This window comes from Astatotilapia calliptera, chromosome 6 (genome assembly GCF_964374335.1).
Source record: "Astatotilapia calliptera chromosome 6, fAstCal68.1, whole genome shotgun sequence".
NCBI classification, from domain to species: Eukaryota; Metazoa; Chordata; class Actinopteri; order Cichliformes; family Cichlidae; genus Astatotilapia; species Astatotilapia calliptera.
The window spans coordinates 28,986,446-29,013,393 of NC_137427.1; the positions used below are offsets into that span (position 1 = coordinate 28,986,446).

Sequence of the window (26,948 nt, forward strand, 5' to 3'; positions counted from 1 at the left end):
TCAGATGAAGTCCATTCAGGGAAAGTGACCGACTCCAAAATAACCAAAAAAAACCCTTGAAAGTTCCCACCAGCATGTTGCACTGTGGATTTTTCTTCCATGGCAGAGTCATTATCTCTAGTCTTTGTTTTCTTGTATACACATTTCGGTTGCTACCATAAGCTGAGAGAAGAACAGTTTGTTTAGAAATCACTATGGGTGCTTTACAGATTACACTTGATTTAGTCATTTCTATATCTGTGATGAAGTTTTCTGTCCGTCGGGCTTGATGTAGTGATCTTCTGATTACTTTTCGTCTAACAAATCTTGCTTTACAAAAATATTCTATTGTTCTCCCTACCGAGAGGAGGAGGGGTAGATACCAAAAACAGCTCCAACTCATGGTCACACTAAAGTCAGTAAAACTTTATTTTACCCACATTTTTTTATAGATCGTCTTCAAATTCCACAACCTCATATTAGACCTCGGGTGGCATGACTGCCTTGGTTGGCTAAACATTTGATCAAAGTTGACCTTGGAAAAATAATTTCAAGTAACCATTTTGAGTAATATATCGTATGAAAGGGCATGGAGGGAGCTGTACAACTTACTCTTTAGGTTTTCAATGTAACGCCTTATGATGTCACAAAGACACCGTAACAGGCTGATGTCGTCATATTGTAATGAAAGCAGGCTGACGTCAGCATGTTGTAATAAAAACATCTAAGTTTTAGTTTAGCCCCTGGCCTTCGATGGAGTTGTGCTCTCAGTGTTCTTGTTTTACTATGTTCTGTTTTAAGGGTTGTCAAAATATCTGATTATTACCAGATTTGTTGGTCATGTTTTTACATGTGGTTTCAGACATTCGGATCCACAACATTTTGAATCATGTTACTGACTACCTGAAGTTTTATCTTTGTTCCCGTGCTTGCCAGTATATATATTAAAACTTATTATTAGATGCAGCAATGTATTTCTGTCATAGATGGTCATAGCTGGGAAGACTGCAGGCCAAACCAAAACCAAAGTACTAAACTATGGGCTAAACTTCCAAAGAGTTAAAGAGTTTTGCAATATTTGGCATGTATTGTAAAAAAAAAAAAAAAATTATTTCCCCTTGTTGAAAAACAAAGATGTGAATAAAGCCTTTATATTAATTTAGCCTTTATTTTAAGCCTATGATTATATGCTAATAGTCCTGTTTGTGACTGTTACTGCCTTTAGTAACAGTCATGAATGTTAGAACCATTATCAATACAACAATATCAACTGGTCCTTTAAAGCAACTCATTAACTGATGGGAATATATTCTATTTTGCAGGGTCTATTTTTACTAACAAGCCCTTAAAGGCCATCACAAACAGCAACCTGATCCATCTTCTGGTTGAAGCAAGAGATGGAGGAGATCCTATGCACTCCACCGTTACCTCCATAGACGTGCTGATTTTGGACACCAACGACCACGAACCTTCGTTTTACCAGGACATATACACACTCACCGTCCCGGAGGACACGCCTATAGACACTACCCTGCTGACTCTTTCTGCAGAGGACCAAGACTGGAGCCCTGAAAATACCTATTTGGACTATACCATCACTGGAGGAAATGAGGAGAAAAGATTCTGTCTGGAAGTAAAAATGGTTCAGATTGAGAATCAGATTAAAAATGTTGGAAAGCTTGTTCTTTGCAACGCTTTAGACCGTGAAACTACTGAGAGCTATGCATTAACAGTGAGCGTTTCTGATCGAGGAATGCCTCCACTGAACAGCTCTACCGTCGTCATGGTGACTGTAACAGACTGCAATGACAATGTCCCTGTGTTTTCCAGCACAGAGTACCATGCACAAGTAAGTGAAAACAGCCAGTTAGGTACCAAACTGGTCCAGGTCAGTGCCCACGATCCCGACCTCGGAACCAATGGCCTGGTGCGGTATGATATAATTTCTGGGAACAGTAAAGGTCACCTTAAGCTTGATCCTCAGTCTGGCCTCTTAGTAGTCAACAACTCTCTCGACTATGAAAAAGACTCGAAATACATCCTCACCATCAGAGCATCGGATGGTGGCAAATCATCTGAAAACCATAAAGTGGCATTTACGATTGTCTTCATCGCGGTGTTGGATGAGAATGACAATACCCCATATTTCATGTTTCCTACAGTTAACTGTTCTGTGCTGGAGAACCTCCCTGCATTTACCCATGTATGTTCTGTTCACGCTGTTGACAATGACTTAGGCCCTTATGGGCAGCTCACCTACTCTGTTATGTCCTCCTGCTTCATGAACTATGGCAGCGGTAACCCAGAGAGGAAGGAGGCCTTTGCCATCGATCCCCTGACAGGCGACATTCACACCAGACAAACCTTTGACTACGAACGAGAAAGCGAGTACTGTTTTATAGTGGAAGCCAGAGATAAAGGTGACAAAGCTGCTACAGTGAGAGTCCAAGTAAATATCAAGGGAGTGGATGAATTTAGTCCGGTCTTTACCCAGAAGCAGTATCACTTTCTGTTGCCAGAAAACGTCAAGCCTGGTGATACGGTCGGTTACGTGATGGCAATGGACCATGATGGAGGTGTGGACGGGGTGGTGGAGTACTCACTTGTGAATTCATCACCTTTTTTCTCCATTAACAGAACAATTGGGGCTATCTTTGTTTCTGGTCCTGTGTATCATAGGGCAGGCAGCCAGGACATGGTAGAACTGGTTGTTTCTGCAGCTAGTCCTAGATTAGGCTCCAGGACTACAACCTGCCTGGTTTTTGTCAATATCTCTAGTTCAGCTGAAGCACTAACTGGAGTCCCCCTGGATACTCATATGCTCAGTTTGACTGTTTCATTAATCATGTTTCTCTTTCTGCTTATCCTTTTTGTGAGCTTGGTTCTCAGATGTAAGCTCAAAGATGCAGCCATCAGAAAGGCTGCTGCCATTGCTACGCACTTGAGCCATGGCACAAGCTCGCTCACGAGACATAATAACCAAACACAAAGTTCCATGTCTTTGCATGACATTACACGCCCAAGCATCATGGTGACTAAAATGGACATCTCAAAGCCATATAATCCATCAGACTCGAGCGGGCGAGGTTCAGCGGAAGGCGAGACAGCCGAGGACCAGGAGATCAAGTGGATCAACGAATACCCCTGCCGTAAAAGAAACGAATCTGCCCAGAAGTCCACAGAGATCCCAGACTCTGCCTTACTAGGAGATAATATCTCTTGCAGTTCCATCGATGTAGGACCAGAGCACATCTTATCAGTCAATAAATGTTTAGTCTCAGGGATAGCCAGCACAGAAAGTCTCTACCACTTCAAAGAGGAAGGAGGCGGCGAGGGACTACTTCCTGGAATACTCAGGATGAGAGATTTAAAGGAGAACATGGGGATAAAAGGGTTCGCCCCCCTTTCTGAAGCCCAGGCTTCTGCAGATTCTCTCTCCTCGCTGGTGTTTCTAGACGAGGAGTTGCAAGGTAGCTACTGCTGGGACTACCTTTTGGACTGGGAACCCCGTTTCCAGACTCTAGCCTCCGTATTTACTGATATTGGGATGCTCCCTGATGAGGAACTTGAAGGTGGCCGTGAGGACTTAGCAGCAGAATCGAGTTGTCTCATGTACCCACCACCTCTTATAACAGGGGTAGCACAGCAGGGCATAAGGACCGTTCCTCCACGAAAGCCAGGGCGTGTGCCAAGCATCGTCAGACGACCCTCTTACCGGAAATATGCTTATTCCCCCTTAGCCAGGAACACTGGACTTACCCCTTCAGCTATGACACCTAATTTCTCCCCATCACTGTCTTCGCTCACTATAAGGACCCCCAGTGCCTCACCAGTTGTCTCAGACACTGGAGTTGGGGGGATCAGACTTGAATCAGGACCCCTCACTGCTAGCCTTTTAGAGGCAGAAATACAGGTATAGCCAAAGATTTTAAGTGACATCACTTTCATTTACGATTCACCTTTTGAAGATTTTTTTGGGAGACACTGCACAGTTTGGTTGTGATTTTGCTGATATTCAGATATATTCCTGGTATCATTTCCATAATAGTCTCATTGTCCACTTGTAGGGTTTTAAGGGGTGATACAGTAATACAACACAATAATATCCTATTGAAGTTATTGTAGTGGTTTGCATTCCGGGCGAAATCGTAACTCACTTCAGTAAAAATACTAAATTAATATCTGGAAAACCCGGACTGAAACCTGTCTTGCATTATATCCTTGTTATGTACATGTCTGAAAAAGAGCAGATGTTCTAGTCAGCAATTAATTACCGAATGTTTTATTGTAAACATGTATATGAGCAGAAAATGAAACACTTTGTTATTGCAGTTGGTTGCAGCTTCTAAATGGAAACTTTTTCATGGTTGATTTAACTTTAATAACCAAAGAAAGGCAATATTTTTCTGCGGTTAGCTATGTTAGCTGCTTCCTGGAATAATAAAAAATGGTATTTTGAATCCAGGCCTTTTTGCCTCCCCTTTTCATATAATCTCTCAATAAATCCCAGTGAGAAACAGAATACATTTTATTCCTTCAATTTAATACTTTAATACTTTTGAAGCTAAAAGAAAGACTGGGTTAGTGCAGCTATCTCTCAAAACCAAAATGCAGTTCAGGAATTCCTCACTGGTACGAAGTTTATACAGATTGTACTGTTTCTGCTGTCTCTATTCCTGAACCAGCTCCAGATTTTTGTCATTTTCTCATGATATATATTCATGATTGTTTCTGTGTGCTGTCTGTAAACTTTGGCCACCCTGTTAATAAACAGAACTTTAGGTATAATTTTCAGAGAAATGTATAATCTAATCTAAAACATTTGTAAGTAAATAATTTGTAATAAAAAAGTTTCTCTTGGGCTTTTTTGTGCTACCGAGTTTCTTTAGGATAATTTGATTTGCATGTGTACGTATTTCCTCATTTCCAGTGATAAAAATGTTTTTTCGTCACTGTAACTGAGAATTAGTGACATGAACCAGTAATAAAGACAGGATTCTTGTGGTGGGGCAATAATAAAACAGCTCTTTAAAGGCATTTTTGCAACAAATACATTAAACTTTTATGATGTGTTTTCCCAGGATATTGCATTTTACGCTTCAGATGGTTTTCTTTTCATGAATCTGGTCTTTCACATGGTCAGCTTCAATATTTTGCATCTGAACAGCAACAAGAGGTTAAATTCTTTGATAATACTTTACATAAGAAAAATGGGATAAAGGTTTTCAAACTATGTGAACACTTGTGGTGGTGTGCAGCGCTATCACAGATTCTGTTCTTATTCTTCACTTTTAGGATCCTGATGTAAACATTTACATCCTGTGTAAATGCTTTTTATAGACCAACACTATAATATGTGTACACTCTCGAACCACTTTGTTAGGTACACCTGTTAAAGTGTTTTTTAATGCAAATATGTGTCTATCAGCCAATCAAAGGGCAGCAAATCAGTCCATTTAGGCACATAGACATGGTCAAGATGACCTGCTAAAGTTCAAACTGAGCATCAGAATGATGATTGAAGTTACTTTGCCAGTCCTTTAGTATTTCAATTGTCCACACAACCATTTCCAGGGTTTACAAATATACAGCAGCAGCAAATCTTTGCCTGGTAATTAAACATCAAAACATCAGAGTCTGGCTTTTCTAATGTGAACATTAATTCAGGTTATGAAACAAACTGATTAAAATAGAGGAAAGCCAATATCATCACTAGTATATTTCAACCTAGTACTTACTGATGGATTATAATCCTAATAATGAGTTATTGTTGTTATGTTTCCCCCTTTTATTTCAAGTTTTCGAGACCTCACATCTCTCCTGTCTTGTTTAAATGATCTGAAAGTGGTTCAACATGGCTCCACGTGGTCTGCTGTTAATCCAAGTGTGCTGCCTTTGGGCAACATATGAGCCGAGGAAGCAGAAGAGCTAAAGTCTTTATCAGATAGTTTCACAGAAGATAATAAACAGTCGAGCCTTGAACTATACTGGCCAAGTGTGCCCTGCATGTAGCCACTGAGAGATGTTTAAGTATTTATTGACTTAGCCAGCTTCTCTACTGCACATCGCAGGGCTTTGACAAGCTTTCCACTCTTCTGTATTTGTGATTTCAGTGGGTCTCTGGCCTCAGGACCACAGTGATGAAAGATATCTCTAACTATATCAGGTGATCTGGCAAAGCAAGCTTGTGTGTCTCAGCACATAGCTCAGCAGTCCCTGCACCAATGTTAAGAGTTATTCGGTGGATCTTTATAAAACGCTGCCCATCACTCAGGCAGTCAGGTATGAGTACGTTTACAAAGAAGGGTCAAGAAGTCTCAACCACACTAAAATGTTTCAGTACTTACACGAAAGAAAGAGAGGTTTGTGAATAATGTTGAACACATGCTTGAGAAATGTTAACGTCATATTAGGCTGGCTTAAATCATCAGCATGACCAGATTGTTCAGATTGTTTATCCACCGTGTGCTAAAATATTACATAAATGTTTATGTGGACACAGGGGGACCACATCCCAGTAAAGTAAATGTGAGGCACATAGACTATGACTGTGTGCTACAATGCGGGGTGTCCTGCTGAAAAGGTGGTCTAAAAAATCAGAAATATCTCACAAACTGCAGGCTAGAAGTTTGGCGTCCAGCATGTGAAAGACAAATCTACTTGGTTTAACTCGCTCGCTAAAGCATTCCAATAAGCATACGCCAAAGTCTATTTTTATCATGTTATCTGCTATTATTGTTATCTAGCGTCTGTGCGGTCTGGTAACACTCTTTGAGTTTCAGCGGGCTTACGTCACTACGACTCTTTTTGAGCATCACATTTTTTGTGATACTTGGGTAAACTGGTCCTTATGCAGCACGTTTCTATTTTATCTGCGCACTTAAGGCACTTTACACAACTCGCCTCATTCACACATTCATACAAGCATTTTTTTTCTATGTAAGTGCTTTCTATCTAACGATGGATTTGTTAGGAGAGAGCAACTTGGGGTTAGTATCTTTCCCAAGGATTTTTGGCATGTCCCGCTCTATCCCCTGAGCTACAGCCACCCTGTGTCACTTCATGTCATATTTACCATAGTCATGGTAAGCAGCAAAAGACAGTGATAAATAGTGCTGCTATCTTCACAGCCATTAGTTATGACAGCGAGAATTTAGAAAGTATAGAAAACGGGACATCGTCTTACTGAACTGGAAGCCTGAAAGTCAGATTCTGACGCAATGATAGTCTCATTCTGTTTAACTTCAAAGGCCAGACTGACTCTGTGCAATAACCTATTGTTTTATGTTTGAGAGGAGACTTTGTTATACCATAACCCATAGAAGCTGTAGTAGCAGTTTGTCAGGCAAGTAAGTCAGCTTTTGACATGTTAATTGAAGACTTGCTATAGGCTGATTTAAGAGCCATATGTTTTACAACCATTAGATTCTTCTTGACTTCTTCCTGCTGTGCGTCATTAAGCGCAGTACTCGATCTATTTGAAAATTCCAAAGATTCGGCCATCGAGAGGTCTGGAAACGAAGGCAGTCTGTTTTAAACAAAGAAAAGCCACAGCTGCCTCTAAAACCTCCTCCTCTCTTCTACTCCACAACCACTTCAGACACTTCTCTTATGTACACATCTGAGCTCACTCCTTCGCAACAAACATTTAGCACATCTTGAAGCATAGTCACTGAGAGCAGCACTAAACAGTTTCGCCTTCAAAGAGCCGATCGTCTTGTCCCGTCACACCGTTTGACACGTTTTGAACGGTGGATGTTTGGGTCTTGGGATCCAGGAGCATTGCTCCCTGAACAAAGGTGGTAATTCTGCAAACTTTACCTTCTTACAAGTCAGACGTATGCATTCAGCTCAATGAGTGACTCTTTAATTTTTACTGTAACGTGCAGATGGTTGAAGTGTAAATTAAAAGCCTATCGCCTCATGTAAAAACAACACATATATATATATATTGCCAATAGCTACAGAAACAGACATGTTTCCTGGTGTGCACAAAGAGAAAAGTCTGTTTATTGTGTATTTTGGGTGAGACTGAAGGCAAAGCACAGTACATTTTATTGCTCATTACAAGATGATTTAAGGGTGGCATAAAATGTTCCTAATTCTGATGCGCTCCTCTGGATACGTGATTATGAGAAACTTGAGCTGTGTTTTGGGTAGGAAACTTTTTGTGCGGTTAATTTTATTTGAGCTCAGGACCTGAGACAAAGCTCTTTGTTTTTTATTATATAGAGGGGTTTTTTTGTCGTTTATATATTTTGACAAATGCATCACCACAACTACCAACGCAAGGCAACTTATATAAGACTATGAGCTTATACTGGATCCTCTATTGTCGGATCAGGTCGAGCTAATACTATTCCTCCTGAACCAGGTTTTCCTACCAAAAAGGAAGAAAAGAAGAAAAACGCTCGTTCGGCCTGATCAACTGGAAGAAGAGGCACTGACAAATAAAACCCAGCTGTGTTCTCCTCCTGGATTGGATTTCATATTTATCTCTATTTGCATTCTGTTGAGATATATGCTGGCCTCTAAATAAGTTTTGCATTGTGGTTTCTGGCTCATATCACAGGGGGCTTGAGGCCCTATGATGCACTGAAAGAATTTAGGTTACTTCAACTTGGCTGAGAAACTGTTTCACGTCGAGGAGCAATCAGGAATACAGCTGAGGTTATAATTAAACTGTTTACATACTCATCATTAAAGGTGTTGATGACTGTTAGGGGTTTTTTTTTCTCCTTTTGGCAAAACAATCACGATTTAATGGACAAGTATATAGGACACTATACAGGATGCTGCGAGGCATATTTGTGTGTTTTACCTCACACATATGTTTGTGTTTGTGTTTAGCTAATCAGGAAGTTTGAGCAAGGACCAGTTTAATGCAATCATAGGGTTCTGATACTTTATATTATTAGCCATACACATTGGATTTAAAGAAAAAAAAATACAAAGTTTGTAATGCTAGTTCACCTGCTGATACTAGTACATATTGTGAAACAGTAATTTTATAATACACAAATATAGACTATATCCATTACTTGCACTTGGCACAAATGATCCCTAATACATGTGTTTACTACTGAGAAGCATCTGTAACATCAATCTGAGAGCATTAGCTCAAAATCACAATAAAGAGAGTGTTCTCCATTAGCACAATACATGGCACGATGATACAGTTTATCTGAACAAGGTTTGTTGTCTATCAGTGTTTTTTCCAGCATTTGCGACAGTCCCGTCCAGTTTGTGCCTGTTCGCCACAGTCATATCATATGAAACGGAGATTTTGAATGAATAAATATTGTTGTTCTGGCTATCCCCAAATCTCTTAATTTCCTCCTAATTTAAAGCTACTAACAAAGTTATTCGAGTATTTTCACAGACTAATCCAAAAATTATCTACAATGCAGAAACATCAATCTTTATAAAAGTAAGTTCACTCGTGGTGAACAGTGTGGGGTGGCATGGAGACCATGTGTGGCCAGCTCATTGGGAACGGCTAAGATGTTCTTGATGCCCAGATTTCTTTGGTGGCAGCTTTAGCATGCAAAACTTATCTTCATCTGAAAGCTTTGGACCCGTGACCACTAGTCCACTTTTAACCAAGCTAGGATGCTCTTGCTGTTGGAGTGGCTTTGCTGTGCTATTTGTGATGTGACGGTGTTACCTCCGTTTTCTGAAACTGTCTTAATGCACTGCGTGTGAAGCTTGTTACTGTTCCTACCACACTTTTTCTTGCAGTTAGAATTCCATTAATATGACTTACAGTACTCTCCAAACAGCCAGCCTTTTCAGCGATGACCTTCTATGGCCTCCTTGTGGAGGATGTCAGTGATAGTCATCTGTCCAGCTGTCAAGTCAGCAGTGTTCCCCATGACTGCAGTTGTGTACTGAACTAGACTGAGAGACACACAATATTTACACTGTTTAAATAATATTTAACTCAAACTGCTGTTTGTGATTTTCATAAGCTATTACAAGAATAAAGCCAAGGCTTTAAATATTTCACTAAACATTTATATAGAGGATATGAAAGTTTACTTTTTCAGTTAAAAAATGAAAAATAAAAACATTTTCACGATATTCTATTTTTTTCTAGATGCACTAGTGTATTATAATCTTTGGGGAGGGACTGATTAAACTTTTTTTGCAGAATGGTTATAATTGTTGACCCTGCTGGTTACTAGGAGCTATAATAAGCTCAAAGCAGCAGAGAGGACGTGTTTTTGTCATGGATTTTGTTTGGACTTTGTCAACATTGTGCCAAAGAAAATAGACATCATCGTCCTCACTATCATCAATCACACTGGGACACTAAATTCAGACAATTAACATGTGTGCAGCATCTATTATACAGTGGGGCAAAAAAGTATTTAGTCAGCCACCGATTGTGCAAGTTCCCCCACCTAAAATGATGACAGAGGTCAGTAATTTGCACCAGAGGTACACTTCAACTGTGAGAGACAGAATGTGAAAAAAAAAAATCCATGAATCCACATGGTAGGATTTGTAAAGAATTTATTCGTAAATCAGGGTGGAAAATAAGTATTTGGTCAATAACAAAAATACAACTCAATACTTTGTAACATAACCTTTGTTGGCAATAACAGAGGTCAAACGTTTACTATAGGTCTTTACCAGGTTTGCACACACAGTAGCTGGTATTTTGGCCCATTCCTCCATGCAGATCTTCTCGAGAGCAGTGATGTTTTGGGGCTGTCGCCGAGCAACACGGACTTTCAACTCCCGCCACAGATTTTCTATGGGGTTGAGGTCTGGAGACTGGCTAGGCCACTCCAGGACTTTCAAATGCTTCTTACGGAGCCACTCCTTTGTTGCCCGGGTGGTGTGTTTTGGATCATTGTCATGTTGGAAGACCCAGCCTCGTTTCATCTTCAAAGTTCTCACTGATGGAAGGAGGTTTTGGCTCAAAATCTCACGATACATGGCCCCATTCATTCTGTCCTTAACACGGATCAGTCGTCCTGTCCCCTTGGCAGAAAAACAGCCCCATAGCATGATGTTTCCACCCCCATGCTTCACAGTAGGTATGGTGTTCTTGGGATGCAACTCAGTATTCTTCTTCCTCCAAACACGACGAGTTGAGTTTATACCAAAAAGTTCTACTTTGGTTTCATCTGACCACATGACATTTTCCCAATCCTCTGCTGTATCATCCATGTGCTCTCTGGCAAACTTCAGACGGGCCTGGACATGCACTGGCTTCAGCAGCAGAACACGTCTGGCACTGCGGGATTTGATTCCCTGCCGTTGTAGTGTGTTACTGATGGTGACCTTTGTTACTTTGGTCCCAGCTCTCTGCAGGTCATTCACCAGGTCCCCCAGTGTGGTTCTGGGATCTTTGCTCACCATTCTCATGATCATTTTGACCCCACGGGATGAGATCTTGCGTGGAGCCCCAGATTGAGGGAGATTATCAGTGGTCTTGTATGTCTTCCATTTTCTGATGATTGCTCCCACAGTTGATTTTTTCACACCAAGCTGCTTGCCTATTGTAGATTCACTCTTCCCAGTCTGGTGCAGGTCTACAATACTTTTCCTGGTGTCCTTCGAAAGCTCTTTGGTCTTGGCCATGGCGGAGTTTGGAGTCTGACTGTTTGAGGCTGTGGACAGGTGTCTTTTATACAGATGATGAGTTCAAACAGGTGCCATTCATACAGGTAACGAGTGGGGGACAGAAAAGCTTCTTACAGAAGACGTTACAGGTCTGTGAGAGCCAGAGATTTTCCTTGTTTGAGGTGACCAAATACTTATTTTCCACCCTAATTTACGAATAAATTCTTTACAAATCCTACCATGTGAATTCATGGATTTTTTTTTCACATTCTGTCTCTCACAGTTGAAGTGTACCTCTGGTGCAAATTACTGACCTCTGTCATCATTTTAGGTGGGGGAACTTGCACAATCGGTGGCTGACTAAATACTTTTTTGCCCCACTGTATATGTAAATGCTGTTAAAATGTTCTGTGTAGATTTCATGATGTAGATGACTGATTTATAATAAGTTACATAATTTCATGAATATATATAGTTTGTGTTGAAATGTCTTTATTTGAAATGTACATGTGTAAAGTGTAAGAGCTAGTGTCTCGTGAGAATACCCTTAACGAGAGTACACAAGACTTTTCATGGACTGCGAGTGAGCAGATGTCTCTCATGAAGCGATTTTAAGCTAAAAGTTTGCTAAAAGAAAAGGCAATACAAGGACTTAAGGACCTCTTTTCAGGACAAGCAGCCAACGAGGTATTTGTCATTTGAGAAATGTTTTTTTTATTTGTGTTTGGACTTAATATGTGTACTGTAAAGTTGCCAATTGGTTTGTACTGTTCGCTCGTGACCAGTTCTCACGGCGTAATGGCGTATCGGCGTACTGGTGATGGTGAAGCTGAGGAGAGAAGGCCCAAGTAATAAACGCCCGTTTCAAAGAACCGACCTGTGTCTGTGTTGTCGTGAAGAGAGCTACAATATATATTTCTCCACAAATCTATAAGCTCATCCATGCTGTGCTGCTGAAAGATTATATAAACATTGTCACACTGAGTGCACGTTCTGTGATTAATTTACAGGCTTCAACGCATTTGATAGGTGACAAAAGAAAAGTTAATCATCGTGATTAATTATTAATGAGGACCGTTTAGTATTTATTTATAATACAGAGACTTTACCCACAGACATTTATAATCTTAACAAATGATAGCAATGCTATTTACCTACAGGATTAATCACAGAACAAGTAAGCTGCACTCTGTACCCATATTTACCTCAGTTTTTATCAGAAACATGTGGAACATCCTTTCGATGCTTTTCAGATGTTTGACAAGTGTGCGGGACGATATACACCAGAGTGCCTTGCTGTGCCTGCTCCTGATGAAAATTCATACAGACATGATGTGAGATAGCTGAGCAGAGCCAGGAACAAGAGGTTGAAAATGGGGTTCACGCTGCAGAACTGCAGAAACAGACTAGAACTGTTCTGCACATTCATGTTAAGAAGGGAGTTTCCACAGGATTGCATGGAGAACTGAGTAAACTTAATTTAGAGAAAACATCCATATCTCTTAAATATACGAAATGGTTCCTTACAAACAGCAGCACTATTCTCCATTCAAATATAAGTGATAGTTTTACTCTATGCTATTTAAGAGGAAAATGTTGCACTTTGCATTGATTGTTATGAGGACTCCAATCACCTTCTCTAGTACAGTCTGTTTCCAGTTACAGCCTAAAATAGTATATATAGAAATGTCCATAAGACATTTGGTAAAGAAATTTAGTTTACATTGATTCATAAAAGTCATAAAGGTTCGATCATCTTCAAAACTTCTTGAGCACCACAATGAAGCTGTGTCCCAATTAAGAGACTGCACGCTTGAAGTACGCATTTCAAGTGCGGTTACGTCACCGCCACACGACGACGGCTGTCCCAATGCGAAGTGTACTTCAAATGCATACTCCAAATGCGCCGTCGAGTTCCCCAAATATCAAGCGTGGTCCGGTGCACGCTTCGTGTCCCATATATCCCACAATTCATAGCGCGGCGGTGGGTGTGGATAATTTTGGGGGGGATGTGACAGACTTCATAACAACTTTGTACTTGAAAGCTGTGACAGCTCATACCTTAAACATTTCTGAATGAACTTCAATCAATGATAAACCTTTTTTATTGGAAATTAATTTAAGAGAGTTTAAGTAATATTCAATTTCAATCAAAAACAAATTAAATGATGGGGTTGAGTTTTGAAATTTACATTTATATATATGGAATTTCCCTAATAAGATGGAGCGGCCGAAGAGTGAACTGTCAAAACTACTGAATATGACGTCACTTATTTATGTGCGAATGTTTAATAATTAAAGTCAGTCATATATCCACAAACACAACAAGCTGAAAGTTAGTGATATATGTATATGTGTGTGTGTGTGTGTGTGTGTGTATTTATATATATATATATATATATATATATATATATATATATATATATATATATATATATATATATATATATATATATGTATATATATGTATATATATATATATCATAATAATCTGACAATACTATAATATTGGCCATCTTATATGTACATTACCACAGTGAGATGACTTTAGTCTCATGAACAACATTAACTAATTGTTATTTACTAACTAATCTTAAATGACTGTTCAGCACAGAAATGAAGCCCAACAATCATGTTTTACAGTCCCGTGGTCTCAGCCTCAGATACTCAGCTAATCACAGTGATGTCATGACAAAAATGAATGACCAACAAAACATTTTTCTCCTTCATTTCTGTCAAACAATGCTGTATGTACCGTGTCTCGCGGTTAGTATCATGGTTGCTAGGCAACCTGAACAGCGCGACGAAGCGTATACCGTCCCATTTCACAAGCCTCTCACTTCCGCACTTCCCGTACTTACAGTACGCACCATCCGTAGTACGCGTAGTGTGCGTACTTCAAGCGTGCATACCCTGAATTGGGACACAGCCTGAGGCTGGTATTTTATAGCTTTGAGTAAAAGATATAGATGGATTGTTCTATGTTTTAAATTGATTTGTTTGGTTTTAGACTTACCCATAATCTTCAGTTATGCTTCTGTATTGGTTCACATATTTTTCAGTTCCATTATAAGGATTTTAGGCGGCTGAAGTTTTCGATTAGCTAAAACACTACACTATTGAGGTTTAGCAATCACGTGGCATTAACTTGCCTGTTGTTTTGGATGTGACAATGACTTTGACACTGTAGGAGCCAAGAAACCAGTTCATGCCCATCTTGCAACACCAGAAAAATGTGTATTTGCTGACCAGTTGACAAGTGGTTGATGACAGGCACTGGGAAAGTGATTGCTAAAGCCCCAGGCACAGTCCCCAGTCGGTGACTCTCTGGAAAGCAAAGGTTGCTAGGGGAAAATGTATATACCCTGATTGATCGGATGGAAAAAATCTCATGGAGCACACAGACTTGTTTCCCAGCACTCACTAAATACTGCCTGAACAAGATTAAAACTGTTAAAAAGTGATAACTAGAAACAGAGTCCATTTACCTTCAAAGTAAAAGCTGCGCCCTGGCAAACATGTTGGCTGTAGTACTGAGGCACAGCTTTTACTGTGAAAAATTTTCAACCTTTTATGACCTCTAGTAGTTAGCAAGTGTTTGCACAGAGTATCTTCCATGCAAACTAGAGGAAACTGCGACAATCTCCTAGCAACCAAAGCAACAATAAGGAGGGTTTTGGTGCAGCACTGATTTTGCAATCAACGTCGCAATATTTCGACACACAGCAAGTGCTTAGCTTATGAGGTATGACAAATCCGACCGTTATTGCTCTGCTAGTTGTGATCATTTGCAGCTTTTTGAAAATATCCCCACACAATAATTCTGTTAACAGTGAAAACCGTTTCCTGCACGTAAACATCACTGCCTGAAAACAAAGGTTAGCTTGAAGCATATAGCTTCTTGTCAGTACAGATCAAAAAACTGTTTGGATTTCTGATTTTTGTCATTCTACTAACCACCTGTGTTTATTTCTCTTGTTTGTTGTAGCTTGATGAGTGTCTATAGAGTGGAAACATTAATGCACTCAACATAGAGAGTGTAAGTATGGAGTTTTGCTATTTGGCTCCACTGCTAGTTTTGTTCTTTCGGTGCAATGTGTATAAAATGTCTATATGTGAATCTACCTTAGACTAAGATTTTCAAAGCCAACTTTTCAGGAGTATTTGCAACTAGTACCAGAAGTTTTTGGATGACTTTAACATTGCACAGGCTGTCACTGCAGGAGTTGTGACAGAAGTTGTGTCTCACACACACACACACACACACACACACACACACACACACACACACACACACACACACAGATTTAGGATTGGAGCCCCTTGAACAAGGCCAGTGGGGAGAGGGAAAAGGAGCTTTGTTGGGAGGGTCAGACTTTGGATGTATGAAGGAGCCTCAAGCGTCACATTTGGGTCCAATCAAATCAGTGATGTTTTTTGGCTATGATATATAAAACAGATGGACAAAAAGTGGGAGTATGATTCTTTTGTTGCAAAAGCTGTTTGGAGTGAAAAAAAATAGCATTCTTTTTCTTTCTAAAGAAAAATGACCTGCACTTTTCAGCTTTCCTTTATATTTAATTAAATGTTATCTGCTTTTCCATGTTGTTTTTTTTATATTCATGTGTGTTTTTTGTCTCCTTGCATGCAGTCAGTTTGACTCCAGCAGTGATTATCTTTCAGGTTCTGTTTCTTCTGTAGCCTGTGTGGCCGTCTGTTAACATTAATAAAATCTCAGCTTCTAACGTGCCCATAATTGTGCCACAGACTTAAGTGTGAATGTCACATTAAAAGAGTGTCTCTGGACATGCGAAGTTGTCTCACACCCTCAAATGACCTCTAACCTCTCAGGAAAACAGTGGGGGAAGGGGGACGCCTGGGACCGTTGGGGGTGGTTTTAGCCACAAGGTGAAAACCTAAGGGCAGGTGCTCCCTGGTGCGCCCCTGTTCCCAGTATAAGAGTCTGGTTGTCCTGTGATGGATGGATCTATCTGAGATGCCAGGACCCTATGGAGCAGAGTCCACAGCAGGGGAGGCACCATCTGGGAAAAGAATGTCAAGGTTGGCCCGAGGGTGGAGATTTATGTCCCAGCCTCAGGTTCAAATGGCAGTGTCTGACGGTGTGTAGACGAGGCGGCAATGACAGCTTTCCTTCCTTCTTGTCCAAAAAGAGTCGGTCCATTTTTGTCTTTGCAGACATCAAGAGGATGAACGGGATCAAACAATGTTAAGGGTCAAGTTTTTTCCAACTGGGCCATATTCTTTTTTCACTGGGTGTCCTTCACCCAGTGACATGAAGATAAACTTAAAAATAATACAGGTAGCAAATGACACAGGCACAAACATCAATCTCTTGTGGTGCCAGTTTTGTTTTCTTATGTCAGTAGAGCTCAAAAAAGGATAGCCGATGTGAGGGATTTTTTGTCTATATCCTTCCTCCAGAGCGTTCATAAATTAAGGACAGGCCGACAGACTGGAACAAACACAGCCAAAGATTTTTTTCTTACCCTGTGGTGGGCATTACCCAAGTTGTTTTCTGGGTCACTTTACCATCCTCTATACACACTCACACGCACAATCCAGCCACAACAAACATGTGAAATAAACACAGGTGGTAAGTACCATGAGTTCATTCTCTGACTACAGAACTACTCATTGGTTAGCTCAGGATAACTGAATCAGAGACCCCGTCAGTTTTTGTTGTTGGGCTTATAAGTGTCTGTGCCGCATAGAGACGTTTGAATGGCAGAGGTATTAAATAATAAAACCCAAAGACACAGATATGTGAGACAGAGGAAATTAATCAGTACATGTGTGTGTGTGCGTGTGTAGTCCAGATAGGCCTTATTGTGGGGGACTGAATATGTTTACACAATCACATTATGGGAATCTATAATCCCTATGAGGACCAAACCATTTACATAAGGTAAAGATATGATTCGTGGTTAGTTTAGCTGAGCAATAAGAAGAAGTGGAGAAGTGGTCATTAAGGTTAGAGAGTGTGTGTGTGTGTGTGTGTGTGTGTGTGTGTGTGTGTGTGTGTGTGTGTGTGTGTGTGTGTTATGTTTGTGTGTTTGTGGGAGTTGGTGTGTGTGAGGACCAGTTTGAGGTTTACACCATCAAAGTGAGGACATTTTGGAAAATGACAAATTGTGGCTGGTCCTTACTTTTGTGTGTGTGTGTGTGTGTGTGTGTGTGTGTGTGTGTGTGTGTGTGTGTGTGTGTGTGGATGAGGTGGGGGAAGGGGTGGGAGTTTTGGGGTAGCCAGCGCTGTACAAGAGAAGGAACAATGTTCCATGTGGAGTTCATTTTATCCCTTTACTTTGCGGATAATACGGAGAGTGTAGAAGCATAATGCATCTGTGCAGTTAAACATGTTTAGTTGACTGGCATGTACAAGGAATGCGACTCTGTGTGTTTTTATTTTAGTATACAGCACACGAACAAAGACATACGTACTGTGTGTGTGCAGCCTTTACATAGAAGGAAGATGTAGTACAAAAGTGCAAGAATAGGAACCAAACAGGATTTATACATCTCCTCCATAACAGGTCGGCCACTCTCAAGGAAACTTTGTGCGCACATTGCCTCACATATATATATGTTTGTTTAAAAAGATTTTAAATTACAATTCTCTTGTTTTTAATGTATATTGGATTTGTTTCTTCATCACAGTGCGATGTTACATTCGCTGTTTGAGTCTGTCTCACACGCTATGTGCAAAGTAAATTGCCTCTATATAACTTAACGGTCGCCAAAATTTGTAACCACGATGGAATTTTGCTCAAGTCGCCTTTAAATAAAGAGCAAATAATTACAAATAAAAGTCTTAGATATCATAGACAATTAGCTTAAGGGCAGATAATTTAATGTAGTTAAGCTGAAGATATTTTTGATGAGCATTAGGACTGCGTAAAAACTCTATTTTTTATTTTGAGTGTTTGTGAGTGTTGTTAATTATTCCAGTAGCCGGTGTTCATTAACAGCCACATTTTTTCGTCTATCTGTATACAGTGAAATAACGAAGATATTATCTGTTATTCCACCGTTGCACTGTTTTAATGCAGGAGTGATGCAAAAAAGCAAAGCAGACCTGACAAAACACAGCCATAGAGTGAGGTTTTTGATAGTTAAATTGATAGTGGAAGGAATTATTTCAAGCCAAGGTTTAAAATCTCAGTAAAATGTGAATGTAGTTTCTCTTTGTTTCAAGCCATTATACTAGACTAATGCTGGCTGATAGATTCGACTGTGTGCAGTCCATAAAGATGGCGATTTCCTAAATGCTGAAAGACTTGAACTTGTATGCAATTGTGCATATTTGGAGAGCCTAAGCCGTTGGATATCTTGTTTTCTGATTCCTGGATGAAGCAACAGAAAATAACATTTATTTCCAGAAATGGGGCAATCAAAACACTACTATTATCTTGACGCTGAGCAAGTTTGTCACTTTTGGCTTGCAGTTTTAGCTGTAGACATTATGCATGGAATAGATTAGAATAAATGTTATTTTCAGTCTTGTATAGGCTGAATGTGTCATCTGATAGGGCATACGTAACTTCTGGCAGAATGAGGCAGAGCCAAGGAAATGTTTTGGCAGCAACGCTGGAAGCCATTGCCATAATTTAGCCAGGACTGTCAAGAAATTATGTGGAGAGCATTTAAGTATAAATCACAGTGAAAAACAGGAATGACTATGGTTTCTCTCTGGTCACGTAGCATCTTTTGGTGCAGTGGTGATACTGCAGAAAACACAAAACAACCAGAATGTCGAACAATTGGAGCAGAACTTATGAGGAGGCTGTTTCACTGGATGTTTGAGGTTGGAAAAGCCCTCAGCCTTAAAGGGGTGCAATCATTTAGCAAATGTGAGGCCAGTCTTTAAATGTGTGCAGTGGTGTGTCTCCCCATTTTCGGCTAACTCTGGGTCTTTTCCTCTTCGTCTCAGCAGGGCTCTGCAGGTTTATTATGCACCGCCTCAGGCTTGTTCCATCTGCCTCCTTACACCATTAGTCTGAAACACACACACATACATGGACACAAGGTAGGGGTGCTACTCTAAGTCAGGGCTAACATGCTCTCTTCTGGGAGTGCACTGAGGAAAAATAAACAGCCTGGTGATTCTGTCTGGTGGGTCTGTTGGACTACTCAAGACTGGGACTTTTACAGATTACGTCCATATAGGAGAAAACGTCTACTTTTGGAAAGGGTCTCCAAAATAAACTTGCAGAACTGTAAAATAAGAGCACTAGACTTTATTTGATAGAAAACCTTTAACATGAGCTATTAAATTATTAAATGCATAATGAAGTTCATCCAGTCTTTCTCTGGCTATGTGTCCTAGTGCAGCGGTCCCCAACCTTTTTAGCGCCACGGACCAGTTTATGTCCAACAATATTTTCACGGACTAGCCTTTAAGGTGTCGCGGATAAATAGAACAAAATAAAACCAGTGGCGGTACCAAAACAAGAAGATTTACTCATAACACACAAGGAAAGACCCGGGGAAACAGAGTTAACGATAAAAAGGATTTAAAAAAACAACGATAAAAAACCAAAAAAAACCCCAGAAAACCAAAAATTTTACATCCATCTACACTTTAATAATTGCTTAGACATGTTTGTAAATTAGAAGACGGCATTATATGGATGTGATCACAAGTTTCAGCTGTCGTAGCTTGGTTAGCAGCTGATATAGTAGTGTAGCTGCTGTGTTGTGACCTTGTGAGTATTCAGTGCACCTCCGTCAGACACATATGAGATATATTTAACTGTTTTATAAAGATATTAGATTTTCAAAAATAAACTATTTTTAGTAGATTATTGTTTTAATATTAAGATACGATCAAAACTCTACTGGAGTCATTTGGTATCCCAACCCGGTACCACGGCAAAACGTGTAATAGACCCCTGTCCACCATGTCCATTTCATGATTTGTCTCTCCAAAATGTGAAATGGACATGGTCACTTTGAGGCTATTAACCATGAACAATTACCAGGAGATGGAAATATAAAACAGCTGACCTCTGAGGATAGGCTAACATTTTCAGTTTTAAAAAAAAGCCATTCTACATCTAAATTTATCTGGCAGAATAAACGACCAAGGGTCAGACTCAAAATGCTAATGTGTGGAAAGGAAAAAGGGGGCCTCAAGTTGCCTAACTTCAGAATGTACTATTGGGCAGTTCAATTAAAATCAATGGCTGCCTGGATTATTCATGATTCAGAAATGCAGTATCTATGGAAGAGTATTCATTACCAGGTATCTCCCTTCGGAGTCTCCCATTTCTCAACCCACAATCACGGAAAAAGATTAAAATAACTAACCCATGGGTCACCGTAAAGATTTGGAACCAAGTGTTAAAAATGTTAAAAGGGAATTTGACGATGTCTCGAGCGGTTCCCATAAATGGAAGTGTTGAGTTCCTTCCATCGTTGTCAGATCGGAGTTTTGAGAGGTGGGCGGAGAAAGGATTGATTGCAGTCAATCAGCTGTTTGAAAAGAATACTCTTAAAAGTTTTGCCCAGCTAAGGGCTAAATATGCTTTATCCCCAGGGGACCATTATAGATACTTACAGTTAAGGGCATAAAGACTGGGACAATATTAGAAGAGAACCAATCGGGTTGGAAAACCATTTTATAAAACTGCTTGAAAAGTCAGGGACATTGAAAAACCAAGTGTCTTTGATCTGCCAGAAACTACTGATTGACATGTCTGATAATACCTATCATATAAAACAACAATGGGAAATGGAGCTCAATATAATGTTGGATGATGTCACACGGGAGAGTGTCTGTTGTGGCTGCCATAGAGGGGTGGGTAGTCAAATGTGGAAGGAATTTGACTACTAAATTAAGATTTTTTTGAACTCCACTGAAAACCTTTCTATCCAAAAGTAGTGTCAGTGATAAATGTTGGAGAGGGTGTGGGTTTGTGGGGGACCAGACGCATATGTGTGTGTTTACATACAAAAGTACTGGATGGATGTCAAGAACATTATACAAAACATATTGTCAGTCAACCTCCCAAAGGATCCTCTGATCTTTTTGTTGGATATCTTTCCTGATGGTTTCTCCTATGAGCAGCACTTTCTCCTGCATCTCCTCCTCATGACTGCAAGAAAAATGCTAACAATTCACTGGCTCAAACCAGAAACACCCATGGTTGCCCAGTGGCTTCTGAAAACTAGACATGTCTATACGATGGAACGGATAACAGCTCAACTACAACTAAAAGTGCCAACCTTTGAGAAAAAATGGAGACTAATTATAGAATATCTTGAAAGGACACTCAAGCCTTAACGTCTGTGCTTAGGTATGTATGTATATGTATATGTGTATATATGTTTTTTCTTTTAAATTAAGTTTTTGAATAACCCTCACCATTATATGCTGCAGATTTGGTCTCAGGTCATGTTGTTGATGTGAATTGCCTTGTTATTTTTGGCAATAAAAGTAAAAATAAATAAATAAAAAAAAGCCATTCAATGTAATTATTAAACTACACGCAGACACATAATTATTGAGCAGTTGATCAGTATTTCACACACAGTACATGTGCGTCACACTAATAAGGTTAGTTAGCCTCTACTGGCCTTTTTATGTATATTAATTTTCTTTATTTTTTTATTTTAAGTGTATTTACTCTTACATTTTTCAGTTGCTTAACTCATTATTACTTTTTTTTTTTTTAATTTGTCTACTATTGGTGGAATTGAGGAAAACATGGTTAAAATCTAAATGAATTGTTAACATAAGATATTTAGGTTGTTAAGTTCTGTTTGCATTCTTCATTCTCTATTTATGGTCTTTATGTTTACATTTTTTCTACCATCATTGAAACTGAGGGCTACAATGTATAATTTAAAAACCTGGATGCCAAAGGAGGGAAAAGCTCCTTATCTAAATCTTCATTTATTAAGAAAACAGACACAATGCATGACTGCTTCCCTGATGCTTGTGCCATAGCGTCACTGTTAAACCTGCCATTACTTTGTCACATTTTTCACTGATACTATTTTATGTGTTGTGTAAAATGTCTTGCGAACCATTTCCCATTTATACAGCACTTACATATTCATAGAATAAAAGCATTACAGGTGTTACCTTTATTTTCCAACATACCTGAGTTACTGAGTCACTTTTCCATCACACTTCTAGTAACAGTTTGTTTGAATATTATGTCGATATTAAAACTAATTTAAAAAATCAACTAAACAAACCAATATCAGCCAAAGTGCTTCACGTGGTTTTGCTTTTAATTGTTATTCTACAGCACATTCGTATGTATATCATTTGTTTATACTCCCTGTAGTTTTTGGCAGGGAAAAAAAGTTGGGCGGATGTTGGCACAATGTATGTTTTTCTAACACATCTTTATAATTTAATGGTTTTGTCCCTGTATTCAAACTGCAAGAGCAAATAGCAAGTCCAATCCTGTTTCATGGTTTTGAGCCACTTTTAGGCATAGAGGATCGCTGATACATAAGCTTAAAAATAGACATATTTAACATATTTAATCTTTTATTTGTTTTAAAACTATTAAAATACAGTTACGTGAAAAAGAAAGTAAACCCTCTTTTTACTTGTAATGTTTTATGTATCAGGACAAAATAAAAAGGACATCTGGTCATTACCAAGTTTGAAAATTACTTAAATACTGAGATGAATAACAGCACATGTCATGTTCCACCGTATCACTATTCATTTAACAAAAATGAATCTAAAGTGTAGAAGCGGTGTGTACACAGAGTAGCTCAGTAGCTTGTAGAACTACCTTTAGATGTAAGAACTTAAAGTAATCAATTTATCAGTCTCTCACGTCATTGTGGAAGACTTTTGACCCACTCTTCTTTACAGCGTTGCTTCAGTTCATTGAGGTTTGCAGGCATTCATTAATGCACAGCTCTCTCGAGGTCCCACTACAGCATTTCAATCAGGTTGAGGTCTGGACTGGACCATTGCAAAAACCTTGATACTTTTTCAGCTATTCTGTTGTAGATTAGCTTTCAGACAAATGGCCGTACATTTGACTCCAGAATACTTTGGTATACAGAAAAGTTGATTCAGTGACTCACCTCTACCACTGTGCTTGACTCTGTGCTTGCTGCTATGCTGTATTTGTTGCATTATGGCCAAACATCTCCATTTTTTTATCTGTCTAAAAGACATTGTTCCAAAAGTCTTGTGGTTTGTTCAGATAAATCATTGCAAATTTAAGCTCTGCTGCCATGTTCTTTTTAAAGACAAGAGGCTTTCTCCTGGCAACCCTTCCAAACAAACCATACTTTTTTTTTTCGTACTGTCATGAATTTTAATGTTTATCAAGTTTAACATGTTGACTGAAGTTCTCCTGGGAAGACCATGGCAGCTGTCTTGTATGTTGTTAACAGTCTTTTTCATTCTAGGAGGGTTTGAATACTCGCTGAATACTTTTATAAAGGTGTTCACAGTCACTGATGATCAGCTAATCAAGAGTGTTTCATTAGCAGCCTCTGCCTGCTTCTTACTTTCTCTAATCCTTAAGATCTAAGAAGGTGCTATTTTTAAGTCCTGCTGAGGCTCATTCTGGGTAAAATCTCATTTTTCTCAGCTATGAAATGTGTCCTTGTTGTGGTGTCACAACTGTGAATGAATGCCATACCTTTATTTACACTTGAGCCCATGTCTGGTATTCCGGAGGTCAGTGTGGGTCAGCTGCTAACCTACTGCCACCATCACTAAAATGTCTGTTTTCCGCCTCTCAAAGTCCTGTGATGAATGTATGTGAGGTTATATTTTACAACCCAAACTGTCAAATGGCAAATGATCAGTGACTTGTACCAGCATACTAATTAGTTTGTGTACTGGAGAACTGTAGGAAGCAACTTAACATCCTATAATTATGTAATTTTATCAAAATATTGAATTCAATTAAACATATATGCATTCGGAAACACTTTACATATTTAAAAAAGTGCTCACAATAAAAAGCTAAGGAACAAAAAAGTTCTTCATTGAGATGTTTTTATCAAGCAACAGGCGGCTACCTAGAGTCAGGTTGGGGCACAGTACTGAAGAGCGAGCTAAATGTGCTAAGATTTTTAAAAAGCACGGTCACGGGAAATTAAAATGAACTTTGTGAAGTGCAGAGAGAAAGTGCTGAAGATTTAAAACATCATTGCATAAAAGATGCTGAACAAAGAAGGCTATCACTCATTTCTGCAACACTATGCCCTGTGGTCACCACTTGTTTGAAGGCGATTTCTTTCTACAATAGCACAATGACAATTTAAAGGCCTCGATTTCAGAAAAAGCTGCAATACAGTATTATTCTTATGCAAGGTGCTTTAGGAAGCTAGACCCAAAAAAGTCAGCTGCTGATGTATTTCTTATTTGACTCAAACTGTGAAGGACAAAATAATAAGCATTATTATTTCCACTATTTAAAATTACCTCATTCCTTTCTTTTGTCGTTGTAACCGATTTGACAAGTAAATGGTGGCTTTTGATAAGATAAGATAAGAAAAAAATTATTTTGCACTCAAGTTTTGTGAGTAAAAAAGTGAAGTTTTGAGGGGGTTTAACTTTTGTGGAATGAGTGATTTGGAGAGTGGCAGGACTTTATGATGCTTTCCACCATATGGATGGAAATTCTGTACATGTAATTTAGAAAGCACTTTAGTGACTGCAGTTCTGTCACCGCAAAGTTGTAAATATTCCATCAGAGCCCTTCACGGTGTGAGTCTTCCAGTTTCAGTATGAGTCAGCGGTCAAAGAGAGAGACCCTACAGATAGACCTGCTCTCCGTGCTGATCCAGAAATATATATTTTGTGTGCTTTTGGTTGTAAAAAATAAACATTTTGTTGTTATTACTGTTATTATTTCTTACCCAGCATGTGAGTAGTACTAATTACATGACTCTATACTAGTCCTCAGTAGAGCAGTAGTTAAACATTTTGACATTTCACTCATTTGTGAGGTTGCGTCAGGAAGGCCATACATCTGGCATAAGAATCTGACAAATATAGCATGTGTTGCTACCTGCTGTGGTTGATGCCTTATGAATAAAGAAACAGCTGAAAGCAACTTTTTTTAAATTTAGATTATTTAATCTGTAAAGGAATAACAACGACTATGGTAGTAATTCCTTTTCTTTCTTTTTTTGCTATTTCAAGGTACTGCTCCTAATCAACAGCTTCAACCTCAAGCTTTTAGACTCTGAACCTTTGAACAGAGCTTATGGTTAGCTGAACTCAGCTAACACCTGTTGCTGGGTGATACTCTACAGACATAAGAGTAGGATACACATACACACTAATTTGACATTGTGATAAAAACAGATGTATTTCCATAAATGGTGGAGTTATTGCTGTCTTTAATCACCCTACAACGACTGGTCAAATCACACAAATACAAATGAATATTCTTACCCTCCACGTATTTGCCCATTTCTCTGTGCAATGCATGCATCTGTAATATGGATTTGGTTATGCCAAAGCCTGGTATTTGTGTCCCAGCTGCTGCACTGAAACCCCATACTGAGTCAATTAGACCTGTACAATAGGAACATCAATTACGCCAAGCAGGCACGATCTATATAACTCAAGGGGCTCTAACGAGATTAATTCCTCTTGGATGGGATGAATACCTTCCCAAATGTTTGTGTAGAAAAAGAGTGATTCAAGTTGACACGCTCATTAGTGCATTTCAAGACAATGTTCAGAGCCGTACAGTTGATTCTCAGTTTGGTGCCTCTGAATATAAGTAAAGGTTATCAGTCAAGGCTTTGTAGTGGACTAAGCATATTTTGTAGTTTCACAGTTAACACCAAGTAAAACCATCTCGGTAAAAATGAGTAAAGAATTTTGACTCCAGCTTGCAAAATTATTCATTATCATTATTATTAATAATAACTTTATTTGTATAGTACTTTTTAAATCCCGTGGTTACAAAGTGCATCACAAAAAAAAAAAAAAATCCACACATTAAATACAGACACATGCAGTCCAGCACAACTTACACACATTAGATACAGATTATGGTCAAAATTAACAGGAGAAAGATCAAAGAAACACTAAACTATAAAAATGAGTTTTCTGCAGTCATTAAATAAAAACATACAGATTGAGCTGATCTGATAGGCTGAGGAAGTTTGAAAGTTTAAGTGCTCCAACCTCAAAAGCGTTGTTGCCTTTGGTTTTAAAAAATGAGAGTGGAACAGTTAGGAGCCCCTAATCAGAAGATCAGATTGCTGTTATAAGGTCACAGTAGCTCTGCTATAAAGGCAGGAGCGTGTGTGTGTGTGTGTGTGTGTGTGTGCGTGCGTGCGTGCGTGCGTGCGTGCGTGCGTGCGTGCGTGCATGACATGGACTACTTTTTTCCTCAACTCAACACACAGTTGGTGTATCA

General features: G+C 39.2%; 1 protein-coding gene across 1 annotated transcript in view; it reads left to right on the forward strand.

Annotated features, from left to right (window-relative positions):
• The window catches only part of dchs2 (dachsous cadherin-related 2), a 29,594-nt gene extending 24,753 nt beyond the window's left edge, over positions 1-4,841 (forward strand). The window contains exon 20 of the mRNA XM_026171498.2: positions 1,302-4,841. Within this exon, the coding sequence (XP_026027283.2) occupies positions 1,302-3,898 (2,597 nt within the window). The 3' untranslated portion in view covers positions 3,899-4,841. The remainder of the gene's footprint in view (positions 1-1,301) is intronic.
• Positions 4,842-26,948: the final 22,107 nt, after the last annotated feature.